At 54.1% G+C, this 27673-nt stretch overlaps 1 protein-coding gene across 1 annotated transcript; it reads left to right on the top strand.

Moving 5' to 3' along the window:
- Positions 1 to 7882: 7882 nt before the first annotated feature.
- XYLT2 (xylosyltransferase 2) lies at positions 7883 to 21377 on the top strand. Its single transcript, XM_077852793.1, has 11 exons — positions 7883 to 8073; positions 14505 to 14997; positions 15268 to 15443; positions 15726 to 15928; positions 16350 to 16430; positions 16599 to 16815; positions 16896 to 17072; positions 17308 to 17570; positions 17857 to 18052; positions 18671 to 19004; positions 20142 to 21377. The coding sequence occupies exons 1-11, from the start codon at positions 7939 to 7941 to the stop codon at positions 20462 to 20464; spliced, it is 2598 nt and encodes an 865-aa protein (XP_077708919.1). The 5' UTR covers positions 7883 to 7938; the 3' UTR covers positions 20465 to 21377.
- Positions 21378 to 27673: the final 6296 nt, after the last annotated feature.

Raw genomic sequence — 27673 nt, 5'->3', positions numbered from 1 at the left:
GCAACTAAAACACAAGAAGATATTTTTTTAAAAGCACATAGCATCAAGTAAGATGACAAAAGCAGTACCAATCCTGGTCCTTCTAGGAAAGAGAAGGAAAACATAAGATTTTCTCCATTTAATAGGATGTAGGAAAGGAGAAAAAATGTGGAGAAAATGGATGGTGAGCTGCATAATTGTAGAAGAAAGTCCAAATAAATCATTAATAGCAATAAATGTGAAGGGCTTAAACACACTTAGGAAGATATGGATGATCAGACTGGATAAAAAATAAAATCTCTATTGTATGTTTTGAATTTTTTCTTCAATTCTGGAATAATCTCAGCTGTCATATCTTCAATATGATTTCCTTGCCATTTTCTTCATTCTTTTCTTTTGCAAGTCTTATTGGAAGCTCTCCATCTAGTCTCCCGTTCTTTGAACTATTTCTTTTATTTTTAAATTTCTCTTTCTTCTTGCTGCAGTCTGTGTACATCCTTCAGACCTATGTTCCAATTCACTAATTTTATCTTCAACTATATCCAGTCTAAAACTCATCCCATCTTTTGAGATATTTTTTATTTCATGACTATATTTTTATTTCCAGGATTTATAATTGCTTATATTTTATTTCTATATATTCAGTTTATTTTCATCTGCATTGTTTCATAATTTCCTGTTTGTCGAATGATGTCCTCATTTATCTTTGAACATCCTTATTTTCCAGTCTTTGCCAGATTAATCCAAAAAAATGAATTTTATCTGTGATTGCATATTTCAATGGTTGGTTTATTTAGCATTTAATTTCTTCATATGCTTTGGAATTTTGGTTTATAGTCTCCTTATGGCTGGGAGTTTTTGCTTTTACTTTATGCTCTGTTTTTCTCTCCCTTCTTTCTATCTGGTTGATTTAATTTTGTGATTGTATGCATAAGACAAATCTAGGACTGGTCTTGTGATGGCAGCCATGAACTTGTGCTCTTCACTGATGTGAAGGTCTTACAGACTTGGTCACGGGCTTAGGGGATGGCTTCACCCAATTCTTGACTGTGAGGCTTTCTTTGCTCTGCCCTTTGCTCTGCCTCAGGCTCACCGTTTTGGCGATGGCTCCTAAGAGCTAGTCAGTTGCCTTCTTTTCAGCCTTTTTTCACACATCAGGGGGGCTCACTCCAGTCCATGACTTCAGCCAGAGGGTCTAGCTCTATCTGCTATCCCATGTGCAACATTTTAGCTTCCACTACCCTAAAGGTCTTTGGCTTTGGCCCTACTTACCACCGTGGTTTCCAGTTAGTTCTTTCTTGTCCACTGAGATGTTTATCCAGTTGTTTTTTTTTTAAGGCTGTTTATACTTTTTCTCTCTTACTATGTGTTTGGAACATAGGGAGTATGTCAAAGCATAAACTTTCCAACCTTCCTCATGTTAATGTTTTTGTTTCAGTCACTTGGAGATGGAATTTCTACTTCTCACAGTGAAAACATGCTGGCAGAGAGAGTTTGGGAGGTCAAGAAATGAGTATTGAAGCCACAACCCTGGGAGTTTAAGTAATGGGCATTTTGTCTGGGCTTAGTGAGTGGGCAGGGCTGTGGATCAAAAGAGGAAAAGCACATTTGGGGACCTTCTAATTACTGATCAGCTTCCTACAGTGACTCCATGTGGCAGTCAAATGATTTGCAGGAGCAGAATGTTCCAACCAAAGTGCTCTCCTGTTTAGGGGTAGAAGCCCAGCTGACAACCCCTTTGTGAACTGCATGGGTCCACCACAGCCTTTTTAGACAACTCAGAAGACCAAAGAAAAAGCCAATATTTCATATGGGCTCCCAATTGGCTTAACAGAAAAATAAAAGAGATGTGATCCTTTCATTTTTGGAATAATTCATACTGTTGACATATGATATAAACAAAATAACAGGGATGCCTGGGTGGCTCAACAGTTGAGCCTCTGCCTTTGGCTCAGGGCGTGATCCCAGTCTGGGGATCAAGTCCCACATAGGGTTCCCTGCAGGGAGCCTGTTTCTCCCTCTGCCTGTGTCTCTGCCTCTCTCTCTGTCTCTCATGAATAAATAAATAATATCTTTTTTAAAAAATAAGAGAAATAGGGATCCCTGGGTGGCACAGCGGTTTGGCGCCTGCCTTTGGCCCAGGGCGAGATCCTGGAGACCCGGGATCGAGTCCCGCGTCGGGCTCCCTGCATGGGGCCTGCTTCTCCCTCTGCCTGTGTCTCTGCCTCTCTCTCTGTCTCTCTCATGAATAGATAAATAAAATCTTTAAAAAAAAAAAAGATTCTCTCTCTCTCTCTCTCTGTGACTATCATGAATAGATAAATAAAATCTTTAAAAAAATTTTTTTAAATAAGAGAAATATAGTGGAGTGTTGAAATTCTTCACCAGAAAAAAGACTCACATGTTACAATACTGACCCAAAAAAGAAGCACAAAATTCTGAATAGACCAATAACCAAGAGAAAAAAAATAGAACTTATCAAAGAATTAGCTCCCTAAATACTTGATGCTTTTGCTGACAAGGCTTTTCTAATGTTTAAGGAACAGCATTGTCTATTGTTGTATAAATTATTTCAAGCACAGAATAAAGAATGCTTCTCAGTTTGTGTTGTAAACTGATATAACTCTCAATCTACCAAAAGAGAGAGAGAGAGAAAGAGAGAGAGAGCAAAGAAAACCATAGACCAGGGTTTGCAAATACAAGTGACTATAAGCCAGAAAGTAATATAAATGAGTGGCATTGCTTAGGTGTGAAATGGCAAGGGAAAGTGGGAGCCGCAGGAACCAGAGTGTGCTTTCCAGCATCAGGAATTCAAAACCAAACATTTCAAAGCCCTGTGCTGCTCAAATATACAAGTCCTATGAGTCACCAGTTCTGCAGCTTCTGGTGTAGGTCAATCTACACCATGTTACAATCTGTTGTAAACATAGATGCAAAAGTCCTAAATAAAATACTAGTAAGTTCAAGTCAATCTATGTTACAATTAAAAAAAAAAGAAAGTCTAGGGGCACCTGGGTGGCTCAGTGGTTGAGTGTCTGCCTTTGGCTCAGGGTGTGATCCCAGAGTCCTGGGATTGAGTCCTACATGGGGCTCCCTGCATGGAGACTGCTTCTCCTTTTTTTTTTTTTTTTTTTTTTTTAAGATTTTATTTATTTATTCACGAGAGACACACACACACAGAGAGGCAGAGACACAGGCAGAGGGAGAAGCAGGCTCCATGCAGGGAGCCTGACGTGGGACTCGATCTCAGGTCTCCAGGGTCAGGCCCTGGACTGAAGGCAGGGCTAAACCGCTGAGCCACCTGGGCCGCCCCTGCTTCTCCTTCTGCCTATGTCTCTGCCTCTCTCTGTGTGTCTCTTATGAATAAATAACTAAAATCCTTTTTTTCAAAAATCTACTAAGGGGGGCTTCCTGCATGGCTCAGTGGTTTAGCGCCTGCCTTCGTCCGGGTGTTATCCTGGAGACCTGGGATCGAGTCCCGTGGCGGGCTCCCTGCATGGAGCCTGCTTCTCTCTCTGCCTGTGTCTCTGCCTCTCTCTCTGTCTCTCTCATGAATGGATAAATAAAATCTTTAAAAAAAAAAATCTACTAAGGGATGCCTGGGTGGCTCAGTGATTTGACACCTGCCTTCAACCGGGGCATGATTCTGGAGACCCGGGATCGAGTCCCACATCTGGCTCCCTGCATGGAACCTGCTTCTCCCTCTGCCTCTCGTTCTCTCTGTGTCTCTCATGAATAAATACACAAAATCTTTAAAAGAAAAGACTAGGGATCCCTGGGTGGCGCAGTGGTTTGGCACCTGCTTTTGGCCCAGGGCTCGATCCTGGAGACCCGGAATCGAATCCCACATCGGGCTCCCGGTGCATGGAGCCTGCTTCTCCCTCTGCCTGTGTCTCTGCCTCTTTCTCTCTCTGTGTGTGACTATCATAAATAAATAAAAATTAAAAAAAAATAAAAGACTAAAAAATCTACTAAGACCAAGTTATACTTACTCTAAGAGATGCAAAAATGTTTTGATATGTGATACTTTTTAAATAATCCATCATCTCAACAGGTCACATTAGAAAAATCCATATAAAAAAAAAGAAAAATCCATATGATCATTTCAATAGATGTTAGAACTTATTTTTTGACAAGCAGAAGCCCAGGGATCTGGAGCTGGGTTGGGCATGGACTGGAGGGGATGTCCCAAAGGTAGCATCTGGGGGTGAGGCCAGCAGCAGGCCCAGCAGACAGCCCAGTGAAGTGTCAATCCAAGGAACTAGACAGACAGGAGGAAACCAGATTAAGGCAAGGAGGTAGAGCCTCAGGAGATGCTTGGAGGCATAGCCTCGGGGCTTTACTGCAGGGGCCTGCATGCCCTCTGGTCCTAAGTCAAGTTTGGACTCTAGCTGCTGAAAATGCATTTGAAAACATTCAGTATCCATGTCTCATAAATAGCTCCTAAAACTAAGACTCTAAGGAGAAAGCCTTCACACAAGAAAGAATATTTCATACAAGCAGCCCACTTAAACTTAAAAAATGCTTTCCTGTTCTGATTTTCTAAGGAGCTATTTTGTATTTTCAAGAATCCTCTACAATAAAAGAAAAAAAGCACAATGGCAGCTATAGGGGGAACCTAAAGGAAAGAGGAGACAGTGGGTTGCAATGAACCTCGAATTTTCTATGGTTCAACTGAAATCGATCTATGTGTGTTATACCTCAGTAATAAGTGTGTTACAAAAATTAGAAAATCTAAACGGGCACTGAGAGAGTGATCAGCTATAAGTGCTAAAAAAAGACTTCCACACCTCTGCCTCATACCATATACAAAACAAATTCCAGTGGATTAAGCCTAAATGTAGGGGTGCCTGGGCAGCTCAGTTGGTTAAGCGATTGACTCAATTTTAGCTCAGGTCATGATCTCAGGATTGGGCTCCATGCTCAGCGTGGCATCTGCCTGAGATTCTCTCTGCTTCTGTCCCTTCCCTGCTCATGCTCTCTCTCTCACTCTCAAACAAATAAAATCTAAAAAAAAAAAAAAAAAAAAAAAAAACAGCCAAGGAGGTCACTTCTCACCTATTAGATTAGCAAAACTTAAAAACAGCAATAATACCTGCTGCTGGAAGGGATGCAGGAAAGTAATAGGCTTGTTCATTGCTGTTACAAGTGTGAATTGTCAGAGCATTTGGGGAAAACAATTTGGCAATGCTATTAAAATTTTAAATTCTCTTTTCTTGGTAAGCCCGTGGGAAACCCCACCTTAGAAATAAAAGCATCAGTGCATAGGGATTTGCATAGAACCAGGTTTACTACAGCCTGTGATAGTGGCAAAAGCTGGAAACCAAGTGAATGCCCATTCAAGAAAGGGTAGACTCTTATGCAGCCTTTAAAAAAAGAATGGATTAGGGGATCCCTGGGTGGCTCAGCGGTTTGGCACCTGCCTTTGGCCCAGGGCCCAATCCTGGAGTCCCGGGATCGAATCCTGAGTCGGGCTCCCGGCATGGAGCCTGCTTCTCCCTCTGCCTGTGTCTCTGCCTCTCTCTCTCTCTCTCTATCATAAGTAAATAAATCAATCTTAAAAAAAAATTAAAAAAAAAGAGAATGGATTAGATCTGTCTCATCTGACTTGGGGGACCTTCTATTATGTATTTATGGTTAAGGGATAAAAGCAAGATGCAGAGAAGTGAACATAATATGATTCAGCTTTTTAAATGATCACTTTTAAAAAAAGTGTCTGTGCACACACACATGCACACACACACACGCGTGTGAGTTATTAGGAGAAAGATGGAAGGAAGTTATGAAGGAAAGAAGCAAGCAAGTAAACCAAGCTGTGAACATGGGGGGAAAGGGAGAAAAATACTTAAAAATATTTAAAAACTATGTGTGTAATATGACCCTATCCCTCCGAAATCATAAACACATTAACAGATGAAGGAAAAGATGGTCACCAAAATATTAATGATGATTATCTTGAGGGATGGGATTATAGGTGACTTTTAGTTTATTCCTTATTTTTTCTGTTTTAAATGTTATATAATGAATATAATATAAATAATCAGTGGAAAATAGAGCTATGGTTTTCATTGTGTGTGTGTGTGGGGGGGCAGTATTGGCAGGTAGAAGTCCCTAGGGAACCTGATTTAATGAGCACACAAGATCAATATTTAATTAACATATCAATTGCTGGCATGTCAACTGATGTTTTCCAAAATCCTTGAGGTATAGGGTCTCTTAAGTAGCCAAACTGTCATCTGAAACATTGTTTACAATTCTCCCATTTAACTAACGCTTAAGAATGGAATGATTACAAATACCAAAGGGGCTGGAGATGATTAAAAGAGGTTTTATTTAAGTGCCACCAAATAACTGGATCTCCTGTTCGCATCACAGCTTAGAATTCCCTCACCAAGTTTATGGCCTGGCAACCTCCAAACCCCTTTAACATTGCCTTCCAAAACAAAAAACAAAACAAAACAAAAAAAAAAAAAAACAAAAAACTTTTTAAAACTATTTCTTCTTCCAGACCGCTCTGTAGTGGATCTTACAGTCTTTATTTTAAATCCTCAATCTTGGGTTTGCTCTTTTTATTGCTTCGTTCTCATGCTGCTTGGCTTCATCAGTTGGGCATGCACCTTGCTTTGATGGGCACTGCTTTCTGGCTTCTCTTCCCTCTCTCCGTGGGTATGCCAGGTTCAGGGGAGGGCTGCTGGCACCCAGACCTTGTCTACACGGTGCTTGAACATGCCAGACCCTCAAAAACTGTTAGGGTCAGCTGTTTAAACAGCAAGTTGGGCTTCACCTCCTCTTTCTTTTGCAACATTTACTGAGCACTGCTGGGTGTCCAATGTCAGCTCAAGGATTCAAAGGTGAATAACGCATGATCCCAGAGAAATCACACCTGTCTATATAGTTAGTGCTCCACCGCGCAGTGCTGGGGAAACACTTGGTGGGAGGGATGCCATGGACAGAGAAGAGGACGGAGGCAGGGAACAGCTGCTAGCACTTGGCACACAAAACAGATATGCAAAGGTCTAATGGTTTTCCAAGTGTAGTCCCAGACTAGCAGCATCGGCATCACCTGGGAACTTGTTGAAAATTCTAATTCTCGGGGCTCCACTCCCGACCTACTAAAACAGAAACTTTGGGGATGGGGAGCAGCAATCTGTTTTATCGAGTCCTCCAGGTGCTTCCGATGCACCCTAGAATTTGGGAACCAGGGCTCTAGGAGAGGTCTTAAGACCCTTAGGATGAGGGCAGCCCCGGTGGCGGTGCAGCGGTTTAGCGCCGCCTGCAGCCTGGGGTGTGATCCAGGAGACCCGGATCGAGTCCCACGTCGGGCTCCCTGCATGGAGCCTGCTTCTCCCTCTGCCTGTGTCTCTGCCAATCTCTCTCTCTCTGAATAAATAAAAAATAAAATCTTAAAAAAAAAAAAGTTGTTGTGGATAACTTAAAAAAAACAAAAGACCCTTAGGATGAAAAGAGGCGAGACGAAACAGGGCTTTGTGCAAGGCCTCGCGTGCAATCAAGGCGGGGGTTAGACTTTGCCCAGCTAGCGAGGCCTCCAGGGCTTTCAGCAGGGGCCTGTCGCGCTTACACAACCCCTCCCATCTCGGTTCCTGGGAGCTCTAGTATCCTCTGCGCGCCCGGGGCGGAGCGCTAATCGGCACGGAGCTGAGTTGCCCCACCCCCACCCCCACCCTCAGCCCGCGACCCCAGGCGGCGAGGCAGGTCGGGCGGCCGGTTTTCTGCCCACGAGCAGGTGAGCGCGTGCAGGAGCCGCCGCCGGCGAAGACCGGGAAGGCACCGCGGGGGAGGCGGCCCCGCGGCCCCAGGCCCCGCCCCCGGCCCGCCCCGGCCCCGCCCCCGGCCCGGCCCGCCTCCTGGGGCGGGGGGAGCCGGCTCGGTCCGCGCCCAGGCGCGCGCCCGCGGCCGGGTTGCAGGGCTGGGCGCGCGCCCCGCGTCCCGGGCAGGAAGATGGTGGCGAGCGCGCGGGTGCAGAAGCTGGTGCGGCGCTACAAGCTGGCGATCGCCACGGCGCTGGCCATCCTGCTGCTGCAGGGCCTGGTGGTGTGGAGCTTCAGCGGCCTGGAGGAGGACGAGCCGGGCGAGGTGCTCCGACGGCCGGGCGGGCGGGCGGGCGGGCAGGCCGGCGCGGGGGCGCGCGGGGTCCTGGGGGGGCTGCGGGCGGCCCCGGCCGGGAAGTGGGGCACCGGCCGCGTGCGTGCCGGCGCGGGCGGCCGCCGGGAGCGGGCATCGGCCCCCTGGCGCCCCTTTCCCAGGAGGCCCCCGGGGACTGCGCGCGGGGGCGGTGCGTGACCCGGAGGCCCGGGCCGCGGCGGACGGGGGCCCGCGCGGGCGGAGCGGGGCTTGGTGCGGTGGTCTCCGGACCGGGGAGCTCTGAAGGTCAGGCGCCGGGAGCAGGACCGGGAGGCGGGGCCGGGCCCGAGCCTGCTCGGAGGTGGGGAGCCCCAGGCCAAACTTTCTGAAGTTGGGAGGGGGCGGGGGTGTGCGCGTCGTGGGCGGAGGAGCGGGGCCGGGGGACCCCGGGCGTCCGCGCCCAGCAGCGCCTGAGCGGCAGCCACTGCTGGAGAAGTGGAGCCCGGGGCTGGAAGTCAGTACGGCAACTGAGGGAGCAGGGAGTGACCCCAAGGGAGAGAACTGGAGTGTCCCCCGGGCATGGCTTTCTTAGCCTGGGGTCTGAAGAAAGGTGGGGGTCTTCAGGAGGAGATGACTGGGGGAAGTGAGCTGGTGAGTAGCCCCAGGACATTAGGGAAGGGAGGGTGGGTGGGCTCTAGCTCTTAGGGAATGGGGATAGCATCAGCTGGGTTAGCAGAGCCTCAGGCCCCAGAGAAGGGACAAACCTGTCCAGCTCAGTACCCAGGTCCCTGCTCTGAGAGTGTCACTCACTCTTGGCTGCTTTCAGCTGGAGGCCCAGACACGTCCCCTACCAGGGTGGTCCAGAAGGGTCCAGTGGGGTATGTGCCATCCTGGAAGGTCCAGGAGTTAGGCCAAACCCTGGCCCTAAGCTGTGGGCCAGAGGGCAGGGCTTCTGTGCCCATACCCCCACCCCCTTGTTTCTGGTGCCTCTAGGGCGGAGAGTCAGACGTTCTGCTTGCCATGTCCTCTTGGGCCTCTCCACCTGGCAGTGTGAAGGCCAGGGAGCCTCCATGTCCACTTACCCTTCCTACAGCTGGGCAGTCTGGAAGGCCTGTTGCGGAGACTGGGAGAAGGACTGCCCTTGTGTTTTGGGAGAGAACCAAGAGGCTGGGATGGTGCAGGAGCTGTAACAGAGTCATGTGAGACCATAACTCCAAAAGGAGCTGAATGGGGTCAGGAAAAGGCTGATTTTGTGACACCCGAGCGGAGTGAGCTTGTTCTGTGTGGACCAGTAAGGAGGAGGAGGACGAGAAGTGTTTTGGGGGTCAGTGTAAGAAGACTGTCTGAGCAGCTGAGACATTCTCCGAAGGCAGTTAGTGCTCGGACCCCAGAGTATGTGAGCAGAGGCCGGTGACCACTCTGGCGAGGGCCATGACACAACATCTGAGGCTTCACAGAAACCAATGGCCCTGAGTCTGTGAGTCTCTGAATGGGCCAAGAGATTGTCCAGGCCTGGAATCCCTGCTGCCCTGCCCACAGCCTGGGGTGGAGAACTGGGGCAGTAGAGTAGTTGGGATCCCACCTCCCCACCTCCTCGTCCAGGTTCCTGGCAAAAGCTGCTAGGGCTGGACTGGACTGGAACAGAAAAGATCCTCAGTGACCTAAAGGTTGTGCAGTCCAGGCAGCCATCAGTGCTTGGACCCATTCAGCAGCCACATCGTCCAAGCTCGGGGTAGCCAGGCATTGTGGAAGGGTGCCTAGGCAAGTGGGCGCCAGCATGCGACCGACTGCCCCGCCTCCCCATCCCAGGTCCTCTTCCCACACTGCTGCTAAGTGGCAGTAAGACCACAGGCATGTCTCCTAACCTCCTTCTGTGTCCTCGGCAGTGTCCCTCCTCAAGAGGGGAGACTGGTAGCACCTCTCTCACTGGGTGATCATGAAGATCAAGAGAAAATGATGCTCGTGAAGTATTTACAGGAGTTCCTGGTGCTCACTGAGCCACCAGTAAATAATATTATCTTGGCTGTGCACACTGGGAATAGGGATTCATCCATCTAGTTGGTCAGTCAACAAATGTTTGTTAACTCACACTTCCTAGCAGGCACTGGGCTAAGACTGGGGATACAGAAATATATATATATTTTTTTATGATAGTCACAGAGAGAGAGAGAGAGAGAGAGGCACAGACACAGGCAGAGGGAGAAGCAGGCTCCATGCACCGGGAGCCCGACATGGGACTCGATCCCGGGTTTCCAGGATCGCGCCCTGGGCCAAAGGCAAGCGCCAAACCGCTGCGCCACCCAGGGATCCCGATACAGAAATAAACAACGTAGACAAGGAGGCCCAGGCGCTGAGGGCAATTGGTACACAGGGAGAGCCTGAAAGTGGAAAGGAAACTCGGTATCAAGGGGGTTGGTGGAGCTGGGTGATGGGGGGAGGCTTTGCTGGGAAGCAGCACATGTGCTGAAGAAGCCAGTCATCCTGGGGACAAGGGGGACAGAGTCTGGGTAGAGGCCCTGCAGAGAATGGGCGTGGCTGGCTGGTGTCTTCAAGGAAGGGGAAGGAGGGTGTGGCATGTTCTCGGGAAGAAGGTTCAAGAGCTAGTCTGGGGCACATCCTAGAGACCCCGAGGGAGGGGTTGTAAGTGAAGCAGGAGGGTGGTGGGGCCAGATGTGCATTTCAGATGCACATTCTGCCCATCTGTGCAGGGGCTAGAGTGGAGACTAGGGCTGACCATTAACATCCAAAGAGCCACTTTAGGGTTTTAAAAGCTTTCACAAACATGGTCTCACCACTTACTTTAAACACAGGCTGAGAAGTCTGAAGGTGGTGGGGTGTGGGGTAAGTGATTCTGTGTTCTCTGTCTCTGGGGCTCAGAGAAGGGTACCAAGGAGGACTGCAGAGCTGCAAAGTGGCCAGGACTTTGAATGCCTCCTCAGAGGGCAGAGGAATCCTCGAAGGCCTGAAGGCACCCAGGCCAGAGGTCAGAGGGCCAGTAATCAAAGGGCACCCTGACCTCAGGGCTACTGGGGAAAGTCCCTTTGGAAGCACAAGTATGGGGCCCTGCTAATGCCCATATGATCATTGGTGGGAGGAGGGGGAGGTGGGGGCTGGCCATCCAACAGGGACCACTGCCCCATTGTCACTGCTATCCTCAGGTCCCCCAGCTTTCTTTGGGATTGACCTTCTCAGGATCAGCCGGTGCCCTGCTGCAGTGCAGGACACCAAGCGGTCCATCTCCTCCCACATCCTGTCCCCCACCGCAGCCAGCCTGGCCGTGTGCCCCATGCCCTGCCCTCTTGACCAGCTTCCTGTCTTGCTGGTACCAGCTTCCACCCAAGAGCCCACAGCTTCTCTGCCATCTCTAGCCACCTAAGCTCAGGAATGTCTTTCTGTGCCCACCATGTAGCCAGGTCAGATGTCACCTGGTTGACATACACTCAGCCCCATGGAGCTGCAGTCACCCTTCCTGGCTGCCCTCCCCAGCGTGCGTGGGGAGATCTTCCTCCTCCCACCCTGCCTTCCCTCTTGTAGTGTCTCCTCAGATGGGGGTGGACGCCCCTAGCTCTCATCGGGCTCCTCTCGAGAGATCAGAGGGCTGGCTGGGTGCCGTACACAGAAAGCATAGGTGCTTGGGTGGAGTAGGGAGTCTGGCCCTAAGGTAGCTGTCAGCCTGACACTCGAGGTGCCTCCTGTGCTCTGACAGGAGCAGGGGGAGAAACAGGGAAAACTCAACCCAATGGAGTCCAAAATGTCTGAGGGCCTTGGCGCCTCTCCTGACTTCCCATTTGACTATGTCCTAATCCTTTTCCAGTGATGGTAATAGTAATAGTAATAGTAATAATAATAATAATAATAATAATAATAATAATGGTGTCAGCATCTATGGAATGCTGAGCCTGTACCAAGAGCTTTACTCTCATTCATTCATTCAGCCAATATTTATGGAGTGTCTCCCATTCCCAGACACTCTTCCGGGCTCTTGGAATGCATTAGTGAACAAAACAACACAAGCCCGGTCCTCATGGACATTACGTTCTCGTGAGTGGAGAGACACAGAATAACACAGAAGCAATAAATACCTTCTAGCATGAGAGAAGGAAGTAAGTGCTGTGGGAAAAATGAAGCAGAGGATGAAGGAGAGCTGGAGTTTGCACCCAGGGGATCAGGGTGGGCCTTGGTGGGAAGATGCCATCTGAGCAGAGAATTGAAGGGGGCAAGGCCTGGGTGGTGGGGACCTCTAGGGGAGGGCATTCCAGGCACAGGGGACAGTGCATGGCAGGTAGTGTGGAGGGACACTGAGAAGGCCGCTGTGGCTGGAGGAGAGTGAGTGTGAGGAGAGGTTAGTAGGAGATGAGATCAGAAAGGGAGGGGTGGCCAGACACAGCTCCCGGAGCCTCTGTAGGCTCTTGGAGGGCCTTTGGGGTTTGCCCTTGGAGGGAAGGCCATGGGTGGTTTGGTGCAGAGGGGCGGTGAGGTGGGGCTTGTTTTAACAGGAACACGGGCTGCTGTGATGGGAATAGACCATCAGGAAGCCAGAGGAGGAGCAGGGGGACCAGGGACGCTGGGCAGGGGTGGTGGTGATGGAGGTCGGGAGAGGTAGTGAGACTCTGGATGTATCATGAAGGTGGCCCCACCAGGGCTTACTGGTGAGGGATCGATGTGAGGTCTGAGGGAAACTAGAGTCAAGATGACTCCCCCCAATGAACTGAAAGAGAGGGTCGCCATTAACAGGTCGGGGAGGAAGTGGAGGAGCTCACTTTTGGACTCGTGGGTTCGAAAGGTCTATCAAGTTCCCAAGGGAGATATTGAAGGGGCAGGCAGGCATTTAAACACCTGAAGGTTCAAGGGAGAAGTCCAGGCCAGAGGGAGAAACCCGAGAGTGGCTGGACTCAGGTCCCCCCGGGAAGCGAGGGTCAGGAAGGGCCCCAGAGTGGCCTTGGGGAGACCAAGGAGAGTGGGCCAAGGCAGCCGGGGAGGCAGCAGAAGCCCCAGGAGGGCAGCTGGGGGTCTAGTGAGGAGGCTGCTATGGACCAGCAGGTCATGCTGTCTGTCCAGAGGCCAGGCCAGAGAAGGCGAGGCCTGTGGTGCGTGGGTGGGGAGGCCCACGGAGGGGTCCCAGGGGATGGTGAGGGCGCGGCAGATGGCCCTCACAGCTCCTTCCAGCACACTAGCTCACTCTCTGTCTCGTTCACGCTCCCACCTCCTTCCCTACCTGCTCAGAGAAGGTCGGCAGCCTGGGGGAGTCATCTCAGCCAGCAGACAGGAGCCACATGTCGTCTGGGTGCCAGCTACTCCGCTGAACAGGGGGAGATGGGGCTGGGGTGACGGTCCCTCACCTGGGAGCCCAGCCTGCTGGAGGAATGTTCCCCTCCCGGGCAAACGGGATGGTTCACATTGGGGACTTGGAGCTGGATCTTGGAGGATGGGTGGGATTTGGTCCAAAAAGAAGGGGTGCCGAGAAGGGGGACAGGGAGAGGGGGAGTCAGGTGTGCTGGGCCATCTAGGGGAGTACCTGGTTGGAGGAGAGACATAGGAGCCAGGAGGCGGGTGTGGCAGCCGGGATTTCCCTTCTAGGACGAAGCACCTCGAGGAGGAGCAGTTAGGTAGCAGCCTCCGGCCGCGGGTGCCCTGCGGCCCTGCCTCAGCCTTCCGGCCAGTGCCTGCGTGCGGCAGTGGTTCCCGGCCGTCTGCACGGTTCCCACCAGCTGGCCAAGGCTGTCCCGGGCTGCGCTGTTGTCTGAAGCTCTCCCTTCTGTCCCTTCTAACACCAGGGGCAGGCTGGCTTGACATCTCAGGTTCGGCCTGCCGACTCCTGCCCCCCCCCCCCGCCCACACACACACATCATCCGTAGGTGTGAACCCGGTGAGAGTCACGCACTCCAACTCCACCTTGGTCTCTGGCTCCCAGAGAAGCCAACCAACATCAGGGTCTCAGGCTTCCCCTCCGTGCTCCCCAGCAGGCGAGGCCCCTTGGCTCTCATGGCCTCCGCACTGCCACGTGGAAACGCTGCAGTTGGTAGAATGCTTTCCTCCTGTCTCCTCCTGTTTCCTCCCTGTCCCCACCCGGGGCCTGGCCGGGACTCCTGAGTCCTCTGCAGGGTCTCCATGCCTTTCTTTTGTGACATATGCAGACCTTCACTTTCATATTTGTTGAAAAAAAGAGCAGTGTCTGAATCAAAAGTACAAGGTGGACACAGTGCCCTGTGGCCTGAGCATGTGGGGATGTGGGGCAGTGGGGCCACGGGGCAGATGGCACCTCCTCCCTGGTGAGTCAGGAAGGCCTCCCAGGGGAGGCATTCCTTGTGCAGAGTCCTCCAATGAATGGCACCCCTCGGGGCAGAGGGTGAGGCTGGGTCTTGTAGGCCTGAGGCCAGCAGAGGAGCTACAGGGCAGGAGGACAGTGACTGTCCCTGTGACCTGGGTCTGCCTGTCTTCTACAGAAAGGAAGGCAGAGGAAGCCACGGCCCCTGGACCCCGGCGAGGGCTCCAAGGACACGGACAGCTCAGCCGGGCGGCGCGGCAGCGCAGGCAGAAGGCATGGGCGCTGGCGGGGCCGTGCTGAGAGCCCGGGCATGCCCGTGGCCAAGGTGGTCCGTGCTGTCACCAGCCGGCACAGGGCCAGCCGCCGGGTCCCACCGGCCCCGCCCCCGGAGGCCCCCGGCCGCCAGAACCTGAGCGGGGCGGCAGCCGGGGAGGCGCTGGTCGGGGCGGCTGGCTTTCCACCACATGGAGACACGGGGAGTGTGGAGGGCGCCCCTCAGCCCACGGACAATGGCTTCACCCCCAAGTGCGAGATCGTGGGCAAGGACGCGCTGTCCGCACTGGCCCGGGCCAGCTCCAAGCAGTGCCAGCAGGAGATCGCCAACGTGGTGTGCCTGCACCAGGCCGGGAACCTCATGCCCAAGGCTGTGCCCCGGCACTGCCAGCTGGCTGGTAAGAATAAGAGACAGGCATTGGGCGGAGGGGTGGTAACCCCCGGGGGGTGGCACAGCAGGGATCCTCACTTTCGTTCCTCAGAGGAGGGAAGCTCAGAGGGGCCCACCTCCCTAGCTGAGCTGGCGACAGGGGCAGAGCTAGGACCAGGGAGTGTCAGGCTCCAAGTCCAGGGTCCTTCCTTGGAAGGCAGGCAGTCCCTCTTCCCGCCTCCCTGCCACCCTGTGGCCTGGGGAGGGGCCTCACTGATGCCCTGTTCTCTCCTCTCAGGGAAGATGAACCCCGGCATCCAGTGGGACGAGGTCCGGGCCCAGCAGCCCGTGGACGGCCCCCCAGTACGAATCGCCTACATGCTGGTGGTTCATGGCCGTGCCATCCGCCAGCTAAAGCGTCTCCTCAAGGCTGTCTACCATGAGCAGCATTTCTTTTATATCCATGTAGACAAGGTACTGTTGGGGGGACAACACAGGAATCTGAGCGAGTAGCATCGAGACCCAGAAGGTCACAGATAGCCAGGCTCTCTGATCTGCTCAGATGACCCACAGATAGGAGAGGAGACCTAGAATGTGGAGAACAGCCAACACAGGTGACATTGCCCCTTAGGAGCTGGAGCCCTGCCCTGCAGTCTCTCCATTACATGTCACTTGTCCTGGAGATGGGGTGGGGAGGTTGTCATGCTAGTGGGGGGGCCCCCTGCGACTGCTGAGTACCCCCACCTACCCCCGCAGCGCTCCAACTACCTGCACCGCGAGGTGGTGGAGCTGGCCCGGCAATATGATAATGTGCGGGTGACACCCTGGCGCATGGTCACCATCTGGGGCGGGGCCAGCCTGCTGCGGATGTATCTGCGGAGCATGCAGGACCTGCTGGAGGTGCCTGGCTGGGCCTGGGACTTCTTCATCAATCTTAGTGCCACCGACTACCCAACCAGGTAGGGGGCAGTGCCCTGAATCCTCCAGAGCAGAAGGTGGCCTGTGGGGGTCCTGGGCATGGGAGGGGCCTGATTGACTCCTTCCCTTCCCCCAGGCCTCATTCTGCTCCCCGGACCACAGCCTCGTTTTAAGGGGAGGGGCTGGTGAAGGTGATGTCAGGATTGAGAGTGACAAGAGACTAGGAAGTAAGCAGAGGCCTGGACAGACATGGGGCACATGGTCAAAGGGCAAGGGGCGGAGGAGGGCTGTAGGTGCCCACCACCGCAGAGCATCATCTGGGGGCAGGGCATGTGGTCAGGACAGCTGTCCGTGAGGCAGGGAGGGGCAGAGGGCGAAGACAGAGGGGTGCCAGTGGGGAGTGTGCCCTGGGCCTGAGCCAGTCCCCTTAGACACACTGCCCATGCCCCATCCTCTCCCCAGGACCAACGAGGAGCTGGTGGCTTTCCTGTCTAAGAACCGAGACAAGAACTTCCTCAAGTCACATGGCCGGGACAACTCCAGGTGAGGGGTCGGGGAGGCCCCCCCCTTGCCCTGCTTGCAGCCAGGTTGTAGAGCCTACAAACCAAGCCCACCCAGATTGAGGCCTGCTGGTTCCTAGGCACACAAGAGAGCCTCCCCCAACCCCCCCACCCCCCATGACTCTCATCATGGCCTATCTGCCATCTGCAGGTTCATCAAGAAACAGGGTCTGGACCGGCTCTTCCATGAGTGTGACTCACACATGTGGCGCCTGGGTGAGCGGCAGATCCCAGCAGGCATCGTGGTGGACGGCGGCTCCGACTGGTTCGTGCTGACACGCAGCTTTGTGGAGTATGTGGTATACACAGACGACCCGCTCGTGGCTCAGCTGCGCCAGTTCTACACATACACGCTGCTCCCTGCCGAGGTGGGTAACCCACATCCCCAGCCGGGCCAGGGAGGCCGTGGGACGGGGTGCCCGTGGCTCACCCTCCACCCCGCCCGCAGTCCTTCTTCCACACGGTGCTGGAGAACAGCCCGGCCTGCGAGAGCCTGGTGGACAACAACCTGCGCGTCACCAACTGGAACCGCAGGCTAGGCTGCAAGTGCCAGTACAAGCACATTGTGGACTGGTGTGGCTGTTCGCCCAACGACTTCAAGCCGCAGGACTTCCTCCGGCTGCAGGTGCTTTCCTAGGACCCCCTGTCCCAGCCCCCGGCCCCATCCTGGCCCCAGCCTCTGTCTGTGAGAAAGGAATCAGGGTGAGCACCTCGGGGAACCTGGGGTGCTGGGGCTCCAGTGGCAGGAGGAAAGGTCCCGGGACCCTGATTGCTAGGTGCCAGGAGGGCCCCCCCCCAACCCTAGCTACACCGCCTGGGACCTCCAGACCCCTTCATCCCCATTGCCTCTCCTGCTCCAGCAAGTCTCCAGACCCACCTTCTTCGCCCGGAAGTTTGAGTCGACTGTGAACCAGGAGGTACTGGAAATCCTGGACTTCCACCTGTATGGCAGCTACCCGCCGGGCACGCCGGCCCTCAAGGCCTACTGGGAGAACACCTATGATGCAGCCGATGGCCCTGGTGGGCTCAGTGACGTCATGCTCACCGCTTACACCGCCTTCGCCCGCCTCAGCCTGCGCCATGCTGCCACCGCTATACCCCCACTGGCCACCCCACTCTGCAGGTGAGACCTCCCTTCGACATATCGCAGGCCCTCAGGGTGTGGCACTCCATGGGGAGGCCAGTCAGAAAGAGCCAGGGAGCCCCAGGGAGCCCCCAGTCGGAAGCAGGGGAAAATGCAAATAGAACAAAACAAGTGAGAGCCAGGCACATAGGTGCCGTGGGTGCGAGATCTGGGGCAAAAGAAGTGCCTAGGGATGGGGGACTCCCCAGAGCCCCCTCCCTGGGACTCCAGGCCAACTCGAGTGTGCTGATGGCATCTCCCTTTCTCCCTGCTGGAACCTTCTTAGGTTTGAGCCCAGGGGCTTGCCGTCCAGCGTGCACCTGTATTTCTATGACGACCATTTCCAGGGCTACCTGGTGACGCAGGCGGTGCAGCCCTCAGCCCAGGGGCCGGCAGAGACGCTTGAGATGTGGCTGATGCCCCAGGGGTCGCTGAAGCTGTTGGGGCGCAGTGACCAGGCCAGCCGGCTCCAGAGTTTGGAGGTGGGACAGGCCCTCCCCTTGCTTTCTCTTGACCCCCAGCAAGACCCAGGGTAGTGGGGAGAGGGGGACAGACACCAAGGGAGGGATAAGGACTGGGTGCACGGGCTCTTCTTTCCCAGCAATGGAGCCAGTGTCTCCCTGGCAGGTGCACGCTGAGGAGGGCCTCCCACCCCGGGGTGCACAGAGGGCATGCAGTGAGCAGGGTAGAGACTGTAGTTGCCCTACAGTGCAAGCCCAGTCTTCTAAAGCACAGTGGCTTTCTTCTAGAGGGACTTGGAGATTCCATTAGGCTTTGGAGTGTCCTTCCTCTGGCTCTTTCTCAGAGGCCGTGGCTTCATGTGGGGATGGTCTCTGGGCAAAGCCTCCAACCTCATCTCTGCCTTACTGCCCCTACCACTATGGAACAAGCCAGAATAGGAGTCCAGAACAAATTTCAGAGCGGAGAAAGATATTAGAAAAATCCTAGTCGAAGCTCTTCCTTTTGCAAATGGGGAAACTGAGGCCTAGAAAGATACAGTGACTGGCCCAAGTTCATGCAGAGTTAGAGGCAGCAGCAGAGTAGAGAGGACTTGCCCTCCCCTCCACCCGGCTCCTGCCCAGCTGCCTCCCTCCCTACAGGTTGGCACTGAGTGGGACCCCAAAGAGCGTCTCTTCCGGAACTTTGGGGGTTTGCTGGGGCCACTGGATGAGCCTGTAGCCATGCAGCGCTGGGCCCGGGGCCCCAACCTCACAGCTACTGTGGTGTGGATCGACCCCACCTACGTGGTAGCCACGTCTTACGACATTGCGGTAGACGCGGACACCGAGGTCACGCAGTACAAGCCCCCACTGAGCCGGCCCCTGCGGCCCGGGGCCTGGACTGTCCGACTGCTTCAATTCTGGGAACCCCTGGGTGAGACCCGCTTCCTCGTGCTGCCGTTGACCTTCAACCGCAAACTACCTCTCAGGAAAGGTAAGGATCTAGGCCCAGAAGCCAGACAGGATACAGTTTGTGCTGGTGACCCCAAGAGGCAGACCATCAGAGCTGACCCTCGAGTAGGGGAAGAGGCAAGGTTGGGGCCTGGATGGTCTGTCCCTTAGGATCCCCACACCGTGCTAGGGTAGCGAGGCAAGCTTGGTGGCCAGGTGGACTTGGTTTTGGAATATCGCTTTGACACTTTAATTGTGCCTTTATCCTCAGCAGATTACTTGGCCTTCTGATCCGATTGGCCACCCAGTCCATCATGTGGCTGGGTGGGCAGGGTCCCATGGCCCTCCCCACAGGCATAGGCTTCAGGTTCCCTCAAGGAGGGCCTAATACAACTGCCTCCTGGGAGATATTAGGGATGAGTATATGGGTAAAAGTGGCTTGTATACAGTAGGTGCTCAATAGGGAGGTAGATGTTTTCTTGCTCTGGCTATGTCCTATCACAGAGAAGGTGAGTCAGAGCAAGGGTAACCCAGACAAAGATGGGGTACTGGGGGTGCTGTGGCAGATCCAGAGCAGACGAGCCACACCCCTGTTCTCCCGGGACTCCCAGCCTGATGCAGGAGGTGGGGACAAATGGAGGCCAGCGTTCCACCAGGCCGGTATTGGAGCTGAGCCCTGATGAGCTGGAATTTTATAGACAGAAAAGGCTATTCTAAGCTGAGGAGACAAACCCCACAGGCATCTGGTGCATGAGGGAAACTGGGCCGAGGGGGTAGGAGATAAGGGCTGGTGGGAAGGAAGGCCAGCAAAGCTAGGAGGGCCTGAGTGTGGGGCCCCTGATGGCTCTGGGAACCACTGGAAGTAGCTGAGAAGGGGCATAGGGGACAGAGACCAGACCATTATGGGAAAGTTACCTTATCTTCCAAAGTGCCTTGAATCCACTCTTCCAAATCGTCAAGTTGGGAATTCAGAGATTATGGTCTTGATTTTATAAAACTAACAGTTTTACAGGTATAAAAAGTTCTGTGGATTAGCACAAGGTCACAAGTCACTCAGCGAGTTGTGACTCTGTGTTCAAGTTGGGACAGAAGCTGGGGTGCCCAGACCTGAATGCCAGGGTCTGGCCTTCATGTAATCAGTTAGGCGGGGCTCACTTACTGCCTCTTCTGCACCCCCCAGATGATGCCAGCTGGCTGCACGCCGGGCCACCCCACAACGAGTACATGGAGCAGAGTTTCCAGGGCCTTAGTGGCATCCTGAACCTGCCTCAGCCAGAGCCCGCAGAGGAGGCCGCCCGCCGGCACGCAGAGCTCACAGGCCCGGCACTTGAGGCCTGGACAGATGGGGAGCTGAGTGGCTTCTGGTCTGTGGCCGGACTGTGTGCCATGGGCCCCTCCGCCTGCCCCTCCCTGGAGCTCTGCAGACTGACCAGCTGGAGCTCTGTGTTCCCCGACCCCAAATCAGAGCTGGGGCCTGTCAAAGCAGACGGGCGACTCAGGTAGCAGGGCCCCAGCCAACACCTCCGGATGACCCGGGGAATTGCACCTTACAGACAATGGAGGGGTGTTCCCCTCGCAGCAGGCAAGAACCAGAGGCCCAGGCAGTACGTCCCTGCCAGCCATTAAGAACCCGAGCAGACGGCAGGGAAGGTGGGCGTGGTACTTATTGCTGATGGTTCTGCTGGGGACCAGAGGGTTGGCAGGAATGTGGGGAGAAGGGCTCCAGCCTTCATGCCCCGCTCCTCCTCACTTTCCTTCTAGGTTTCTTGGTTTTTTGGTTTTTTGGTTTTTGTTTTTTGGTTGTTGTTTTTAATGGGTGATAGGGGGAGGAACTGGAAATGAAAACTGTGCAATAGGACTCAGAGCAGCCCCAGGAAGTGGGCCATGGCTCTGGGGAGCAGGGGCCTGAGGAGCCCATCTGCTGTTGCTCTGGAGGAGGCTGAGCTGGCCTCAATCTCCAGGGCCTCGTCTCTCCCCCCCCACCCCCCGCCTGGGCCTGTGGTGCTCATGGCTGAAGCTCTCCAGGGGTACAAGTGCCATGCCAGGCTCTGAGGCCCGGAGAACAGGTGATTTGGGGGAGCGCTGCAGAGCTGGACTCTAGCGAGACAGCCTCTCCTCTTATAGCCAGGGGACTGTAAAAGAAGGGGTGGGGCTGGCTCAAGGGCTTTCCGGCATGTCCTGCCCCTTGGTAGGCAAGGCAGGGCATCAGGGCCTGCTGAGACCAACACAGAGTCTCCCAGGTACCCAGAACTGCAAGCAGGGCCTGGGCTCCCGCCCTGGAGGGGCGAGCCCTCATGAGCAGTGTGGGAAGAGGACTCTGTCGGGGCTCTCAGAAGAACCTAGAGCAGCATTGTGCCTGAAGCTCAGTGTGAAGTCTGAAATATGCAACAGAAGAAATATATCTCTATCTCTCTAAGTCAAGCCTCTGTGTCTTTTCCTCCTGAGTGTTGGGAAGCTGTCACTGTCTGGCCTTCTGAACGTCTTCACTGGTATGTGTTGGTAGCCATGAGAAGGTGGAGGTTTCACTCCCCTAGAGTGGGAACGGTTTAGAATCCAAGAACTAAGAGGGATGCAAGAACCCATCTAAAACAGCTCCCTCTTTTTTCTGAGGGCTAAACAGGCCCAGAGAGGCTTGGACACTCGCTCATTGCCACCCAGTAGACCAGTGCAAAAGCCAATTCAGTTCTCAAGGGTCTTGACCCAGCAGCTCCACAGGAGGTCAGCGTGTTTGCCTTTGGCATCACCAGGGGCCCATCCCATGAGCCCTCCTCACTGTCCTGCCCAGCTCTGACTTATGGTGCATCCTCCAGGATGGAGACAGCCCCAGCCGTGGGCTGATCGTTACTGTTGGAGCTTTAGGGACAAGAGTGGTCCCTGGCCACCATCCTAAGCCCTGGGAGGGCCATGCTGGAAAGGTTTGTCTAGCCTCCCTCCTCTGCCAAGCCCTTTCTCCCTCCAGGTCTCCTGCCATTGTCAGCAGGGGCTCTGCATCAGCCCTTCACACTACTGAATGTGGAAGTGAAGGTTTCTCGGATCTTTAAAATCCTCCCATCAGGAGTGCCAGTGGGTTAAGCAGCTGCTTAGGTCATGGCATCAGGTCATGATCTCAGGGTCCTGAGATTGAGCCCTGCATGGGGCTCCTGCTCAGCAGGGAGTCTCCTTCTCTCTCTCTCTCTCTCTCTCTCTCTCAAATAAATAAAATCTTTAAAAAAAAAAAAAATCCATCAGCGGGTCATGCCTCTTGCTCAGCTCTGTTTGGGGGAACAAAGAGTTTCATTCCGGCCTAGACTGCCACATGTCTCGTTTTCCTAGTGGCCAGGAGAGGGCGCCCCTGACCGCCAGGAAGGGCGGTGGGGTTGTCTGCTCAGCCAGTGCCGACCCTGCACGCAGGATCTCGTTGAAGCCTCACAACCCTGTGAGGCTAGCACTTTTATTATCTGCATCTGGCACATCAGGAAACTGAAATGATGAGCCCGAAGTCACAGCTCTCAGGCGGTGGCAGCAGGCTCCCGACGGAGGCAGGAGGCCTGTGTACCACTCACATCACCCCTTGCCCTCCTTAGGGCAGGTCGCCAGGAAAGAGCTGACAGAAAGACCTCCTAGGAAACAGTGCTTGGTTAGGCACTAGGATGACATTTTTCTGGCTGCTATTTTTGTGAACTTCTGAAACTCCCTTCTGAGTCTCTAGAATTTTTTTTTTAACATCAACTCTTAGGTCGATAAAAAGATATTAACCAGGTAATGTTATGCCCAGGTAGTAATGGTCAGATCATTGGCTGGCTGAGGACTCCCCACCCAGTTGGCAGTGTTCACCTGGGCTGTTTGTTGGGTTAGCACAAGTTTCCAGAGGCTTTGTTTTTGACCTCGATGGGGCATGCGCTCTCTGTTTCAGCCCCTGCCACGTTCACCCCATCACAGCAGGCCCTGGTTACTTATTACTCATGACTGTCCTTTGCCGTGAATGTCCTGAGTTTGCACATTTAGCCCAGTGGTGGGGCATCCTGACTGAGGGTTCTGAGTTCATTGGTGTGGGGTGGGAACGCAGTGAAGGTATGGTTTCAAAGCTCCCCCAGGAGATTCTAATTTGCAGGGCAGCTTCACCTGCACGGCTCTAGCCTCCTGAGTTGGAACCCAGACCAGGCTCCAGGCTCTAGAACCCCTGGTTGGTTCAGAAGGCAGGTTTGGCTGTGGAGGCCCTCCTCTCTCAGCCTCTCCCTTGTGCAAGCCACTGAGGCAAGAGCAAGTGCAGCTTCTCTGTTGCTGTGTTCCCCACCCCCATCTTTCTAGAAGGTTAGCTCAGCCTGGAGGCTTGGGCTCTTTGAGCCTTCTCTGAAATCCTTCCCTGGCTGGGCCAATGGGGTCAAGATCAGGGTTCAGGGCAGGTGGGATTTGGGATGGGGGTGGGGGTGGCTGGGGCAGGCTGGACCCCCTGGGCTGCAGAATTCCTTTGTAGGAAGGAGGAGAGCCTGGGCAGACGCTTTTGTTATTTTGTGTCCCCCTTTCCCCCACTGCCCCTGTGCCTGAATTCCAGGGCAACCTTGGACCCCTCAGTTCCCTTAGAGAGGGGAGCCAAGAGCAGAAGAGAGCCAATTGGCATCCTGAGCCCAGTTATCTGGGCCACTGGGAAGTGTCGAGGCAGAGTCGCTGGGAGGTTATCTGGAACGGAGAAGTACAGAGGGTCGGTGTGAGTTGGAGCTCCCCTGGCTGGTATACCAGAAGCTGAGTCTATTCCTGCCAGCCTCTAATGAAAGTTGTAGAGGGATCTTCATGGCTGCCAGGCCCGCAGAGGGGAATGCCCTCTGTGGGACATGAGATCATGGCACCATATTGGCAGGATGAGCAGAGGCAGAGGCTGACAACCTGGAGACCTGCTCAAAGATGCTCTGGTCTGAATGCACTTGCTTCTCTGGGCCAGAGTTCCTGGTTGGGGAGTGGCCCTGCTGGCTGTCTTCAAGGTGGCTCCAGGCTGATGCCCCTTCTTGCCACCCCTTTGCCACTGCTGTTCTGCGTGCACAGATCACCATGCACAATAGCCTTCTAGCCATAGTTGTGGCCACCGAGGAGTACCTACTGCTGTCCTGAGTCCTAGGGTTGGATCAGAAGTACCCTTGACCTCTCACCATGGACCGGAAGCCCAGCCTCTTCATCTATAGGGCCACCTAGAGCAAGCTACTTGGGAAGAATGCTGTTTGGCTGGGCCCTTACCTGCCGAGTTCTGGGACACCGTGGTCCATGATAGTGGAGAAGGGGTTGGGAACCAGAGTCTGAGTTCAGGCCCTAGAGTCCTCCTTGGCCCCCTCAGACCCACTTCTAAGGCTGTCTAGCCCTGCCAGCAGTTCCTTCCCCGCCCCCCAAGTTTGTCCCTCTCTAAACTATTTTTTTCTTCCCTCTCTAAACTTCTTACACGTATCACTTCCCCAGCTAAAGAGACAGGATAAAGCTACACTGCTCTCCTAAATAAGCCTGCTGCAGGGGTTTGGTGCAGCAGCAGAAAGGGAGCTGCCTGCACCTCAGTTTCCCCTGCATGGCAAACTGATGCTAGACCAGCCAGGTCAATACTACCTAATTTCTGGAGTGGGATTCTGATGTAAGGAGGTGAGATGGGCCCATGCATGCCACGTGCAGACTGGACCCTTGACTGTGCCTCTGGGGGGAGGACAGTTTTGTCCTGGTGTTCATTGTGGCCATCCTGCTGCTGCTGCTGTACCTTCATGGGCCCCAGTGCTGCTAGGGTCTCTGCTCCTGCCACTTGCTCCAGAGCTCCAGCCAGTACGTAAGTAACCCTACCCATCCACCCTTCCCTTCGTGCCCTCCTACCCCAATCCCTGCTCTCTGGCCAGGGAAGAGGCCTTTCAAATCTACTCTATGGATTCTGTACCTTCCGGCCTGGGTTCCCTTGGGGCCAAGGCAGCAGTGTGGGAAGGGTTATTAAAGGTCCTTGCCAGGGCAGCCCGGGTGGTTCTGCGGCTTGGCATGCCTTTGGCTCAGGGTGTGAAGGGCTCCCTGCATGGAGCCTGCTTCCTCTCTGCCTGTGTCTCTGCCTCTCTCTCTCTCTCTGTGGGTCTCTCATGAATAAATAAGTAAAATCTAAAAAAATTGCAGATACAAAAAATAAAGTCCTTGCTAGCATCCTGGCTGGTTATTGTTATTGTTAAAGGGGACCCGGTGCTGGGAGCTGCTGGTGAGGACAAAGGTCTTAAGACATTCCAGCTCTCCAAGCAACTGGAAACACCCTCTCCTGAGCAACCAGGGGAAAGTCTAGAGCACTGACTTCATGAGAGAGGGAGGTGGTGGCTACAATACTGTCGGGCCTTTCCCCAGGGACGGGGCACCATATGGGAGTCTGGATATGGAAAGCAGGAATTGTCTGACCTGCAACCTCCACATGCTCTGATGTATCCCGCACCCCCACCCCCACAAGCGCAATTCTAGGGGCCAGAGAGGTTGGAGAGGTGGGCACAGGAGGAGGAGGCTTTCTCTGACTCTCCCTGAAGGGCATCAGAAGTGGCTGCCAGACCACAGGAAAATGAGCTGGTGGCCAGAAAGGAGTGGTATCTCTACACTGAGCGCATCTCAGAAATGCTGAGTGAGCTCTGTTCCTTGGTCTCACTGGAGAGAACTAAAGGGGATGGGGAGAGTGACATAGGGACAGAAGGGCTGGGCTCTGTTCTCTTACTTACTGACCCTGAATCTGGAGCTTCACTGAGTCCTCCCTCACGCTCCCCAGGACTTCCCCCTTCCCTGCTTCTACACCATGGGACTCCCCAGCAAGGTCCAGGCAGTGGAAAGCTGCTGAGCTTCCTGAGGGATGCTGTTGAGGGAGGATTCTTGGGGCTGCCACTCAGGAGTCAGCAGAGAGGTGTGTGCTAGGGGCCTGAAGCCAGGCCAGGGGCTTAGAGTGGCTAAGGGAAGGATGGGATGATGCCTAGATTTCTGGGAGAGGAGGGCATGTGGTGCCCTAATCTGAGGCTCACCCTGGGGAAGGTCCAGATGGAAGCTGCATGCCTGCCTGGTTCCCTCAGCTTTTCTTGATTATAGGGCTATTCCCAGAGGGGCAGGGTATTCTGGGTGGTGCTGCCACTGTGGCAGCTGGCTCACCTGCCCAGCTACAAAAGTATTTGAAAAAAGGACCAGCAGAAGCTGATTCACCAGCCGATTGCACAGCGCTTTGGGATCTGGGCCTGCAGAGGTGAATGTTCAACATTCCTAGCCACAGGTGCCTTGAAGAGAGCTTTTTTTTCATATTACTCTTACACATAATGCCCAATTAGAGCCCTTCAGACTAGGAGGAAAGTGCCACTGATGGAGAGCTCCAGGGTTTGAAAAGAGGCCCCATTTCACCTCTTTGGGAGGAGGGAAGGACAGCAGACCCCAGCCCAGGAGGGGCCTGCCCTGGGATTCAGAGCAGGCTCCTGTGGAAGGGTTTCCATGGTGGCAACAGCAACAGGGTTTGACTTGTTTCCAGGAAAGAACATCAGTGGGGGAGAGGAGACACAGAAGCCAAAGCCTGAAGAAAGTATGTGCATGTATGGGCAGGTGGAGAGAGGCTGGTGGGTCAGGAAATGGTTAATGCCTTTACTCCTCAGTTGCTACCAAGCCATGAGGAGGCCCTACCGTCACTGCCTGCACCACCACCCAACTGTGGCTCTGCTGGCCCACCCCATGAAGCAGCCACCTCCTCTCCTTGGGGCAACAACGCTTTGTAGGAGGGAACAGCCTCTTGCATCTGCCCCTTCCTGCTTCTCCAGGGGACCGGCCGGGACAGTGCTGAGCTGACAAACATGCCCCCAGCAATCTTCCCAGCTGGGCCTTGGTACATGAGACCCCACAAGAAGGGAGCCAAGGTGAACCCCAAAAAACTCTGGGTCACCCCTGCAAAAATCTGCAGGTGGAGAATATGGGGTCATGCCCTGAGAGAACGAAGTGGCAAGTTCATGCAGACATCCTAAATTGTGGGGCTTGTGTCCCCAAACCCCGAAGCTCCTGCCTGCAGAGCTGAGGGTCCTTGGACGGGAGCCACAGGACTCTACAAGCCCCACTGCAGCTGCAGCCAAAACTGCCTACCTCCAAAGGCCAGGATGACCCTCTGCTCCAGGTGAGACTTTCTTCCGGACCCTTCCACTTGAAGCTAAGCCTCTATGGTCTTGGGTTGTACTGACAATGAAGGTTGGCCCCCACCCACTCTAGGCCCAGACTGAGTATTCCTAAAGCTAGATCCTTGGCTGCTGTTTATGGTTTGAGAGAAACCAAGAACCAGAAAAGGATGTGAGGAGGGTGTGCCTCTCTCCAGGTGCATGGAAAGAAGCCCATTTGTCACTCATTCTGCCTCACCATTAAAAGGACCTCAGTCCATCTGGCCTCTCCACGCTGGATCCAGAGAGTCAGGGAGCAGTCTGCCAAGTGGCCATTCTGGGGGCTGTAGCCCAGGCTTCCCCCAAAAATGGTTCCAGCAGAGGACATGACCATGTTGCTTCCCCTGAAGTTCCTCCTACCCACTCCTCCCAGGACCAGGCCTGGGATGGGATCAGGCGGGAAGTGGGCTGGTTTGCTGTGATACCCTCAGGCACAATCTCTCCTCTTCCTTCTCCCCAGGGAGGTGGTACTAAAGTAATCCCCTCCTCAAGCATACTCCCCCTTCTCATTTCCTCACTCTGATAGGCCTCTTTTCTGCTTTAAGGTTGTTCCTTGGTGAGCACAATAGACCATGGCTAA

Source organism: Canis aureus, chromosome 16 (assembly GCF_053574225.1).
Source record: "Canis aureus isolate CA01 chromosome 16, VMU_Caureus_v.1.0, whole genome shotgun sequence".
NCBI classification, from domain to species: Eukaryota; Metazoa; Chordata; class Mammalia; order Carnivora; family Canidae; genus Canis; species Canis aureus.
Note: the sequence above shows the minus strand (reverse complement) of the source record. Positions and strands in the feature narration are given on the sequence as shown.